General features: G+C 35.5%; 1 protein-coding gene across 1 annotated transcript in view; it reads left to right on the forward strand.

Annotated features, from left to right (window-relative positions):
• Nucleotides 1–8,799, forward strand: part of LOC149775563 (E3 ubiquitin-protein ligase Bre1-like) — a 95,099-nt gene extending 86,300 nt beyond the window's left edge. Inside the window, exons 18-19 of the mRNA XM_089944196.1 lie at nt 1,699–1,800; nt 6,067–8,799. Coding sequence (XP_089800322.1) covers nt 1,699–1,800; nt 6,067–6,243 — 279 coding nt within the window. The 3' untranslated portion in view covers nt 6,244–8,799. The remainder of the gene's footprint in view (nt 1–1,698; nt 1,801–6,066) is intronic.
• The last annotated feature ends 4,178 nt before the right edge of the window (nt 8,800–12,977 follow it).

Below are 12,977 nucleotides of genomic sequence, written 5' to 3' on the forward strand. Positions count from 1 at the left end.
TCCAACCCACGCAGACAGAGGTGTAAAATCTACAGATGAATTAGATAAAATTGACTATCAGATGAATTGGATAAAACTGACTGTAAGATCAATTAATTAAAACTGACTATAAAGATGCATTTGATAAAACTGTCAGATGAAAACTGACTGCAAGATGAATTAGATCAAATTGACATAAATAGGTAAACATTGAGTGGCAAATTTTATGACACCAGTAGAAAGGACAAAAATGCTTTTAACCTTTGAGTAGTTTGGATTGGTTTAGTTGTCTATGGCACAACAACACTTTCAAGGTTAAATCATGCAAATGGAAAGGAAAGTAACACCATGGTGGGATCAGTTCTGAACTCTTCTGGCCACAAATCCAATGCCTTAATTACTGAGCCAGCACATTTCTTGTAGTTGAAAGTTAATGCCTTAGCTGGTTTGTACTAAATTGATTTTAAGTTAAGCTGTCACTTTATGGCATAAAAAAGTCCAACATGAGCATAACGTTTTTCTGATTACTGTGCTATATTTAAACAAACGATATTTAACTATGTTATAAGATCAAGTCTATTTCTGAGTTAGCTTTTTTAAACTGTTTCTTTTTTAAAATAAAATAACTCATCAGGTTATTTCAGTCTGGTCGAAGTAAAATAGCCCGTCAGGTCACATCAGCCTGGTTGAAATAAAATACCATTATCTGATTCTTGGTCACTCTTTATAGTTCATGCTATTGGTTTATTACAGACATGGTAACCTATGCATTTTCCTTTTGTTTTTGAAAGTTGATATCACACAAATTATGTGCAAATATTTCAATGTTATGGATTTGAGAAATTGATAAAATGTATAAACATCTTGTTCAGGCCAAATTCATGTTTAATTCCATGTTAATTTTGATTGATTGTGTCATATTGCGGTGATGGTAGTAGTGGTAAAACTAGTTCAGTGGCTTCCTCATCTTTTACTTTCATGTACTCATTCGGGTTCATTCTTCAGCTTTTTTCACTAATACTCTTATCTGTAATGACATATTGAGGAGTCTTGTGCTTAAAAGTTGCTGTAATGATCACCTGGATATAACACTTCCTGCCTTACTGAACATCTCCATATGATGTTATCTGCTGTACCGACCACCTGCATATAACAAGCATCCACATTTAAAGGTACACATAATACAGTGTGTTGCCATATTTTAAATACAATTTGTCAGTAATGATTGCTTCTTGCTGGCCCTTTGATAGAATCATTATTTACTGATTTAGCTGTATTTTGAATTGATTTTCAGAAAGAGGTAAGAAATAATGAGATGGAATCATTATTTACTGATTCAGCTGTAGAACTCGTTTTCAGAAAGAGGGTGGAAATAATGAGATTGAATTACAGTAAGGCCCCTTCTGCCAACAAAAAATGGTCTCTTAAGACAGGTGGTCTCTCAGAGAAAGTTCAAACATATAAACTATAAAAAAATTAATCCATTCGTTCAGAATTGGGTCTCAAGACAGTTGTCTCCTATATAACTGTTCTCGCAAGACAGCTGTTTTCCTATATAGCTCTATTGTCTCAAGACAGTTGGTCTCCTATAATATAGCAGTGTTCTGTCAAGACAGTTGGTCTGTTACATGGCTGTGTTCTCTCGAGACAGTTTGCCTCCTACATAGCTGTGGTCTCTCAAGAAATGTTGTAGTAAAACACATTTTGTCCTATTTTAAGGAGGAAATTGCCAAACTGCAAAGGAAGTTAGAGCGTCAGAAGAAAATAGAGATGGCAGGTGCAGCTGATGAGGTGCTGTTAGCAGAAATACAAGAATACAAGGTACAGAAACAGCTTTTATTCATCCCAGTGCTCATTATTGTCCTTATGTTAATAGATAATGAGATATAGACATCACAGTATCAGCATTGTCACAATGTTAACAATCTATTATAATGTTTTGTGCCTCTTGTTAAGATTATTTATTAAGGTTCTCTGTTTGAAAATCATTTGTTAAGGTTCAGTTTTTGTTTATGTTTTTGTTATAGTATAAACATGAAATTGTTAGCATGCAGGGTTCACAGACATGTTTTTTCCTGAAAGCTTATTTTGAGTAAACATTTAGGTATCACTGTACCAATTGAGCCAACTAGCTGTTATTGGATCCTGTTCTAGTCCCTGGGAAAACATGAATATTTTTATTTTTATTTTTCTTGGATGTTTTATAATCAGTTAAGACTGTTACTTGCATTTACAACAAGGACTTGGCTTTTGTCGAGGATGAAAGAGCATGCAGGTGGTATTTTCACCAGTTCTGGAAAGGTCACTTGCATTAAAAAAATCAAGTTATTTCTTTCAAATACTTCTGGCTTTAGAAAATGAAATATAACCTTTGGTCATTTTTTAAAATGTGCTTTATCCAGGCTTGTGCCTCACATAAGTTAGATTGTCTTGGTCATTAACTTTTAATGGATTCACTGTATTTCATCATAAATGTAAAAAAGTATTTTAAAAAATATATGTAAGGAACTTGATTTGTATAGTGATCCCTTTAGAAGTTATTACTTTACAGATCATGTTTTGTTTATGTGTAAAATATGTCACATTTATAATTTACAAACTGTAAACCAGACTGTTTTCTAAACAACATTGCAAAAATGTACATACTTTTTTGTTTTTTAAACTAAATTATTTGTTTTTAAAATAGATAAGCACAGTAAAAGGAGCACTCTGGTTCTAAAATTTATTATTGAACCTATTGAGATAAATTATTCCTTTCTGTGGTCTTAAAGAATAAGAAAGATAGTGGCTGAGAAAATACTGTTTTCAAGCTACTTTAAAGATTTGTGCTGATCAGTTAAAATTAATTTTCCAACGTTAAGAGAAATGGAGAAACTTTTTATTTCCTTCATCTGTATCTATTACAGTATTGTAAGTATGCTCTTTTGGGTGTGGACTTTAGTTTCTTGTAAAGGCAATGGTGAAGTAGATTTTTGTCCAAACAAATTATTTTTCATGTTATGTTTTCCATTCAAACGGAGATCTTCAACGTTTATGAACCCCTCTGCAGCTAATTGATGTTTGATATATTTTTTGAGAAACTACTTTGGAAAAGATAAGTTTATGTTAAAAAATAAGTAAATAGAGCAAAATGGTTGGCTCAAGCAGCTTTTGGGGATAAAATTACAGTGTACAGTGGATGAAATTTAGATGAACAGATTTGTTAAATATTGTACATTTATTGCTCATAGTATGGGGTAGATTTATTCAATATTATTGCCCTTGTTAGGGGCAGATATGCAGATTTGTTCAATATTATTGCCCTTGTTAGGGGCAGATATTACATTCTATTCAACCAAGGCTAGTCATTTTCCACAAGGGTGGATCCCTCTGTGAACATGACTAGTTGCTAGTGAAGAAATTTTCTTATCTCCCCTTCCCCTGGAATAAGAGCACTAAATTATGTATTATGGTGACTCAAACAAGACAGTGTTTACTAGTGTATCAGACAAGGCTGTGACATGATTGCACAAGGGACACAACTGTTTTGGTTCTTGGCATGTGACATTCTGTTAACCAATCATTGCACTGCTAGTTTTTGATGGTGTAATAAAATTTATTGTTGCTTTTCAAGTACTTGTAGCTTCAATTTAATCTATAAAAGCAGTTCTTTGAAAAAACCTAAATTAAATCCTTTATCAGCCAGATTTTAATTTTAGCTTAATTTTTATATCCTAGAAACCTAATATGCTGGCTTGTTCAACTTCAGTCTTGCACCTTAAAAAAAATTAACATATTTTTTAAGTTTCTCCTATTTTATAAATTTCAAAACATGCATTTAAAGTTTTATAGTATCAGCTTATCTCTTATCTCTCATCCTACTTAGCTCTTCCCTCCCTTTTTCTCTCTTTCCTCTACCTTTTTTATAATGAAGTCATAATCAAATGTACCTTTTAGATCCTGCATTTCTCCTTGTACAAGAGCTTTTACTGAGATTAAAACACTGAATACAGACTCTTTCATTTCCTGTGTACTCTTAACCAGTCCTTGTATCAAAAATTCTAACACATGGGGAATTACATTTTTCAAAACATTTTTGATAATTGTTAGAAGGGGAATAATCATCTTTTGTTCAGAATATGGAGATGTTAATGGTGGTGTTACTGTTGTAAATATCCATTATTGAAGATCTCAGACTTTAATAGTGTTGTTAATGTTGTAAAATATCCATTTTTTTTTGCCCTGCTAATGAGTGACTGATAAAATTCAATTATTGTATGCAACTCGAGGAATTAAGATCTTTGAATACTCAAGTACAGGACCATCTTTGAATCTTCGTTTTCTTTGAATCCTTAGATACAGAACTGTTTTCTTTGAATCCATAAATACAGGACTGTTTTCTTTGAATCCTTAAATACAGTACTGTTTTCTTTGAATCCTTAAATACAGGACTGTTTTCTTTGAATCCTTAAATACAGGACTGTGTTCTTTGAATCCTTAAATACAGGAATTTTTTCTTTGAATCTTCAAATATAGGAGCATAATCTTTGAATCATCAAATACAGAACTAGTTTCTTCGATTCTCCAAATACTGGACTATTTTCTCTGAATCCTGATCTTGTGGATTGTTTTTTTTTGAATCCCCAATAACGGACAGTTTTATTTAAATCTTCAAATAGATGACAATTCTTTTTAAATCCTCGAATAGGGAACTATTGTTATGACTCTTTGGTCTTAAACTATGTAACAGAAACAAACAAAGCCAACAAATTTAATAAATTGAATGAATAATTTACTTCCCTAGTATACAAAGTGACACTTCTAAAGACAGTTATTGTATTGTGAATTAAATCCCAAATAATCCTAAATGTTTTATCACAAGTCCAAAAGTACAGAATGTTCCAAATGAATTTCAAGTTTTGGATGTGCTGATGTACCACTGTGATATAATAGAGAATGTTTTAATCCAAAAAGTTAACAAGCACTTTGTAGTTTGAATGAGTAATTTCAATAAATAATTCCTCTCAAGTTATAACTGAACACAGCTATATAATCGGGTCATAGATTACAAAAGACTATTATCAAAACAGAAATGAATGATTTGTTTGCCACATCCTTTATATACAGACTGTCACCTGATCAATGGCACAGTGGTAATGTATTATCTAGAAAACTTCACTAACTTGTAACCAAAGTCAGGTTTTGAACTTAAATCGTAGGAAACAACTTGTCAGACAGCAAGTATGCACAACCCTCAGTCATAACAGTAGTCAGAGGTCAAAACTCTAATCATGGACAAAGGTCAAGCACACAATATAAATTAAATTTACATATAGTATGACCCTGCTATAACATGGTATTTGGGAACCATACAACCTGACCATGTTATAGACCGAATCGAGTTAAAATTTCAGGAGCCATGCCACGATCGTCTTGTATTATTCATGCGCGATCTCTTCCCCAAAATGATATTAAACTTTTTACATTTTTTTATCATAATTTCAAGAAAGTTGTTTTTTAGCTCAGAGAAATAAATGAAGGGGCTTTGTTACACATGGGATTTATGAACTCTGTTTATAAATCTGATGGATTAAAACAGGGGCTTTGTTGCACCTAGGATTTAAGAGCTCTGTTTATATTATCAGATGGATTACAGAAGGGACTTTATTACACCTCTGAGTTAAGAACTCATTTTAGACATCATTGAGCTGACAGAAGGGATTTTATTACACCAGGAAGCTCATAACAGTGCAAGGCTTGAACATGCCCCTTGAGATAGGCAGCCCCTTAAGATAGGCAGCCTCTTGAGATAAGCAGCCCCTTGAAAAAGGCAGCCCCTTGAGATAGGAAGCCCATTGAAAAAGGCAGCCCCATGAAATAGGCAGCCTCTTGGAGGTGCCTCCTGCTCTAATCTATAACTCCATGCCTACTGTCGCAGTGTGACCTTATTTCTCTCTTTCCTATACATGTAAAATAATTTTGCTCCAAATATCAACATATGTCTATCCCAACATTCCATATTATCAGGAAGAAAAGAAAAAATATCTAAAATATTAAATATAGAAAGTATCATCTTTCTTATTACAGGCTGTTTATTCTTCTTTTCAGGACCAACTGACTTGTCCATCATGTAAAGTGAACCGGAAAGATGCTGTTTTGACAAAGTGCTTTCACCTTTTCTGTCTTGAGTGCCTAAAGACTCGCTATGAGACAAGACAGAGAAAGTGTCCGAAATGTAATGCGGGCTTTGGAGCCAATGATTACCATAGACTTTATCTTACATGATATAAAAATGGGATTGGCTGCCATCTTTAAATTTTTAATGTCTTCTCATTTTGGGCATTTTGACAGGTAGAAAAAATATGTCCACATATGATGTGAATCTGTTGTAACAGGGATTGCTACACTGTGACAGTGAAATTGGACTATCTTGGCACTGTTTAGTTTGGCCAGCAATTGTATTTTACTTTTGTATAAGATACACCCAATTGTAAATTGCACAGACCTAAATCTGCTGGTAGATAATGTACCAGGTGACTCAGGGTCCATGATGTTCATTACTAAGAATGACCATGATTTTTTCTATCGCATGGTTAGTGAAGACCCTGGATGTAAATAGTAAACATCTTGCACTGTCCTGGCTTTATGTTATAACTGATATGGGTCTGTGCTATTTGCCTAGATCTTGGTCATTTGGCTTTATGTCATAGCAGATATGGGTCTGTGCTATTTGCCTAGATCTTGGTCAGTTGGCTTTAAGTCACTGATGATATGGGTCTATGCTATTTGCCTGGACCTTGGTATACAGTGGCTTTTTGTCATAGCTGATATAGGTCTATGCTATTTGCCTGGATCTTGGTCAGTTGGCGTTCTGTCATGGCTGATATCGGTCTGTGCTGATTGCCTGGACCATGGTATGTGGTGGCTTTGTGTCATGGCTGATATGGATCTGTGCTCAGTGCAGTTTGGTACAAATTATACACAAGCAAAATGTTACAGAAATAATGAGAAGAGTTTTATTGATTAAGTCATGCACAACCACAAGTGTTGCACTTATGTTTTTATTGCATGAGTAGATATATATAAATGAGCGTTGTGTATAAGAACAAGCCATGGCATGTTGTTGTAGGTGATGGAGTCATACACAATCACATCCATCTTCAATGCAAAAGTAAAAACTGATTTACATATTAATCAGCATTATATTGTTGTAGGTGATGGAATCATACATAATCACGTGTCATCATTGCACTAGTCAAAACCGATTTACATATAAATCAGAACTGTGTATAAGGACTAGTCATGGCACCTTGTTGTATATAAATCAGCACTGTGTATAAGGACTAGCCATGGTACCTTGTATATAAGTCAGCAATTTGTATAAGGTCTAGCCAGGACACATTGTTGTATATAAATCAGCACTGTGTATAAGGACTAGCCAGGACACATTGTTGTATATAAATCAGCAATTTGTCTAAGGACTAGCCAGGACACATTGTTGTATATAAATCAGCACTGTGTATAAGGACTAGCCAGGACACCTTGTTATAAGTGACGGAGTCGTATATCGTATATATAAATCAGTACTGTGTATAAGAACTAGCCAGAAAACCAGTGCAGTATGCTCTTTTATAGGCAGTAGGTCCTTGTATCCTGGTAGATGTCATTTGGGTTTGATTAAAAGACAGTCATTTGGTCTCTGAATTCAATTAGATGTCATTAGGGTTTCATTAAAAGACAGGCAGTTGGTCTTTGAAATCAAATAGATGTCATTGAGGTTTGATTAAAAGATGCAGTTGGTCTTTGAAATCAATTAGATGTCATTGGGGTTTGATTGAAGGATGGAAGGAAGAAGAGATGATGAGATAAACTGAAAAAAGACTAGTTGATATTTACTCTTCATGCTATATTTGTGTCTGTTGAAGTGGCAAAGTTCTAGAAACTGGTTGTCAAATAAGCATGGATAGGTAATGCAGGTATCCACTGACTTACATGATATCAGCTTACATGAATTTCACATTAATGATTTTATGGTTTGTTTTTTGTTAATTAGATTTTTTTTACTTAAGACTACAAAATAATGAATTTATTTGTCAAAAACAAAATCATTAGGATTTGTAAATGGCTAAAATGAATAGTATGACATAATTTTCAATGAAAATCAAATGCAGTGAAACCAAGTTACACAACCACTCTTGGAAATGCAGTTAACACTTTAGTTGGTGGTTATCTGTATTTGAAAACTGCAGGGTACTGAGAAATGGTTGTCATTATGAGGGTGTGGTGACTATATGCAAGTGATATCATGACCAGGTCTATTGTTCTCAAGACTATTTCTGCAAGAAATTCCTGTTCAAGGTCCAAAAACTGGAACAGTTTATAACCTTGATTGTCTATAACTTTATGAAGAAATGCTATGCTAGCTTTTTTTAAACTCTACTTCCATTACTAGACTGTAGGATTTTTATGAGAAAGGTACACCTTATGTATCTAACCAACTTTTGTAGGTTTTGGGCCTGTGCTTGAGTGTCCCGATGAAGATGGGCTTTTAAGTATAGATCTGAGTTTAAAATTTAAATGAAAATCACCATTGTAAGGCTGGTTAATCTGCAAAATACAACCAGACACTTGATATCATGAATGTACAGTGAAGTGGATAATTGTTATTGTAGACAGTAGTGATTTACGGGAACTGAGTGTTCACAGCATTTGCATTTCTTGGACTAGATGGTATATTATAAGGTCATTTTTTGAGAATATTTTTCTGATCATCATTGTACTTTGTCATTTCCTCAACAAAATGCTTTATATATTAAATGAATAAATATAAATCATCTTTAAGTATTATATGAATATTTTAATTCATGGAGTATTTCATGTGTACATTAGATTGGTCATACACACAAGTCATCTTGTTACATGTGTACAGTAGATTGGTCATACACACAAATTGTCTTATTACATGTGTACAGTATCTTGGGGGGCCCCAAGTGGCTGAGTGGTCTAAAGCGCTCACCGTTCCGGATCACTGCCATCCTCACCTCTGTCTGCGTGGGTTCGAGTCCAAGGATCGGCTAGCGTGGGTACGTGGGAAAGCCTGTCAGTAGCTTCTCGTGGGTCGGTGGTTCTTCCCTGGGTTTTCCAGGGTTCTTCCTCCACAAGTTATACTGGCCGCCATGTATAGCCTATCTTGTGCTGAAAAATGGCGTTAAACCCTAGAATAACAACAACAACAGTAGCTTGGTAATACAGACAGGTCATCTTCAGGTATTTTATGAATGTATTGATTGATACAGTATTACATATGTACAATAGCTTGGTCATACACACAAATCATCTTATTACATGTGTACAGTAGCTTGGTTGTACAGACAGGTCATCTTCATGTCTTGTATGAATGTGTTGATTGATTCAGTATTACATCTGGACGATAGCTTGGTTATACACAAATCTTATTACATATGTACAGTAGATTGGTCATATACACAAATCATCTTTTTAAATGTGTACAGTAGATTGGTCATACACACAAATCATCTTATTACATGTGTACAGTAGATTGGTCATATACACAAATTGTCTTTTTAAATGTGTACAGTAGGTTGGTCATACACACAAGTCATCTTCAGGTATTGCATGAATGTGTCGATTGTTAGAGTATTGCATTTGTACAGTAGATAGTACACACAGCTTCTTAGCTGAAAATGCATGTCTCAAGTTGGCATAATCTACACACGTGTAAGTCAGGATCAACTGCAGACGACACAGACACTGATCTTATGTCGCATATTGCACCAGCAGGCCAGGGTTAATGTTCTACTGATTAATCCGAACAAACTGCATAGACTCATGTCTGCTGTTGCATCATGTGATAGTAGATCTAGGTCTGCCTTTTGAAGTTGAGTTTGACAGATCTAGGTCTGTCATTGTACAGTTGAGTCTGACAGATCTAGGTCTGTCATTGTACAGTTGAGTCTGACAGATCTAGGTCTGTCATTGTACAATTGGATCTGACAGATCTGGTTCTGTCATTGCACAATTGGATCTAACTGATCTGGGTCTGTCATTGTGCAGTTGGATCTAACAGATCTAGGTCTGTCATTGTACAGTTGGGTCTGACAGATCTGCATTTACAATTGGGTCTGACATCTGTGTCAATGCAGTTCACAGTTGGTTCAGACTTATGCATGAGTACTTATAGCATAAGTAGCGATTTTCAACCTAGTGATTTCTTTTAAACCCTTAACCAATTTTACTGCAACATACTCTGTAGGCACTCTTAAGAAATAATTTTATACTTCATTTCATTGATATACATAATTTTTTAAGCCCAGCTTGACTGGATGCCTATTAATCCTTATTGATACTGAATAAAGGGCTCAGAACATGGTATTGTGTAACAACTCAATGTTACTTAGCAACAGGACTCTTCAGTGGCCTGGTGGTTAGAGTGTCTGCCTTGGATGGGGGAGGTTGCAAGTTTGAACCCTGGCTGAATCATACCAAAGACTGATACAAATGGTACTAACATCTGCCTTGCTAGGCACTCAGCATTAAGAAGTTAGTGTTAGGACTGGTTGGCCTGGTGTCAGATAGGGTGACTGGGTGGGACATCATGCTACATGTCTGAGGCATGATGTCCCAATGCTAGACATCACTTTAAACTGCCACACTGCAGACATCTTAGTGCTATGACTGAACAATTGTTAAAGCTATGTTAAAAATCCAAATTACACACACACACACACTCTCAAACAATGTCATATTTAACAGTTGCTTATTTACATTTCAGAATTTCTTAATGTAATAGCAAAAATTCATTTTTCTCCAAATTTGACTTTATATTCATCAATTGTATCAAATATTTATTTCACCCTGTTTTGATTACACTCACTACTGTTTGTATTGTGCATTTTTCGGGGTGGATTTTGTGGTTGTTGCAAGCCAGTTAGTAGACCCAATATTATTTGATCCACCTTAAAAGGTAATAAGGCCTCTACCCCTGTAAAAGGTATTAAGACCTTTACCCCAGTCAAAGATAATAAGGCCCCTACCCCTGCCAAAGGTTATAAGGCCTATAACCCTGTCAAAGTAATAAGGCTACTACCCCTGTCAAAGGTAAAAGAGCCCCTACCCCTGTCACAGGTAATAAGGCCCTTCCCTTATCAAAGGTAATAAGGCCCCTACACCTGTCAGAGGTTATACAGCCTCTAACCTGTCAATGGTAATAAGGCCCTTCCTCTGTCAAAAGTAATAGGGCCCCTACCCCTGCCAAAGGTATTAAGGCCACTATCCCTGTCAAAGGTAATAAGGCCCCACCCCTGCCAAAAGTTATAAGACCTGTACCCCTGTCAAAGGTTATAAGGCTCCTACCCCTGTCAAAGGTAATAAGGTCCCTACCCCTGTTTAAGGTAATAAGGCCTGTACCCCTGTTTAAGGAAATAGTGCCCCTAGCCTAGCCACAATATGAAATATGGATGAAGATGTCTTAAATGGATGGCAACTAAAATTACACTAATTTCCAGACAATCCCTTGCTTACAGGAATGTTACATTTGGCTTATTTTCTGATCTTGATCATGAGGATCCATTCTTGTGACTGGGCCCCATCATGTTGTGTCATATCATTATGATGATCCATTCTTGTGATTGGGCCCCATCATGTTGTGTCATATCATTATGAGGATCCATTCTTGTGACTGGACCCCAACATGTTGTGTCATATTATTATGAGGATCCATTCTTGTGACTGGGCCCCATCATGTTGTGCCATATCATTATGAGGATCCCTTCTTGTGACTGGGCCCCATCATGTTGTGTCATATCATTATGAGGATCCATTCTTGTGACTGGGCCCCATCATGTTGTGTCATCATTATGAGGATCCATTCTTGTGACTGGGTCCCATCATGTTGTGTCATATCATTATGAGGATCCATTCTTGTGACTGGGCCCCATCATGTTGTGTCATCATTATGAGGATCCATTCTTGTGACTGGGTCCCATCATGTTGTGTCATATCATTATGAGGATCCATTTTTGTGACTGGGCCCCTTCATGTTGTGTCATATCATTGCCTTGGATAGAATTCACACATAAAAAACAGGGTCCATGAATATTTGTGGCATTGTCTGTAAACTGTATGAATTTGAGATTGTTTAATGAGAATGAACTAGAGTATATCTGTTCAACTAAATGATCCTGTATAATTTGATTATGTAATGTACATTGGTATGAAACATCTACATGAAACTTGTCAGTCGTCTGTTTGCTTTTTGTTGAATTGTAATAAAGTTTAATTTTCTCCAAGCATTGAATATTCAGATGATTTGAACCAACTCAGGTTTTGTTTTCAACTTTTCCATGATTTTTAACTTTACTAGTCATAGACCAGAAGAGTTTATGGGATTGTCTGTTGTCTCATCAGTTTATCATCTGTCTGCCTGTGAGCTGAAATTTGGTATTGCTACAACTCCTAAACTGCTTAAAGGAATGACATTAAATGTTACACATACATTCAGCCCCTGGTCTAGTTGGTCATAAATATGGTGCCACCTGGTGAACATCTTACTGCCACTATATTTGAATGGAAGGTCATATTCACTGAAAGACTTTTTATGATGTCTACTTGGCCCTAAAAGAAACTGGGGCTGATCTTTCCAAAATGACTTCCACAGTGACCATCTTGAAAATTTTGTTATCACTACTTCTCTAGAAAGGAAAGTCATATTGTCATTGGATATTCACCAGAATTTTCGTGTGTCTAGTTGGTTCTAATGGAAAATGGAGCTGATCTGTTGTCTGATATAGGTGCCACAGTGGCCATCTTGATAATCCTATTATTGAAAATCCTCCAGAAAGAAAATTTATATTAGCATTTGGTTTTTGCCGGAAGACTTCTGGATATATAATTGGTTGAAACTGAAAGTAAGACCTGATATCCAGACTGGTCATGTCACTACTCATTTAGAATGAATGTTTACTCCAGACTAGCATACAAACATTATCTTAATGTCTGGT

Source organism: Sinohyriopsis cumingii, chromosome 19 (assembly GCF_028554795.1).
Source record: "Sinohyriopsis cumingii isolate HCF-2022 chromosome 19, ASM2855479v2, whole genome shotgun sequence".
NCBI classification, from domain to species: Eukaryota; Metazoa; Mollusca; class Bivalvia; order Unionida; family Unionidae; genus Sinohyriopsis; species Sinohyriopsis cumingii.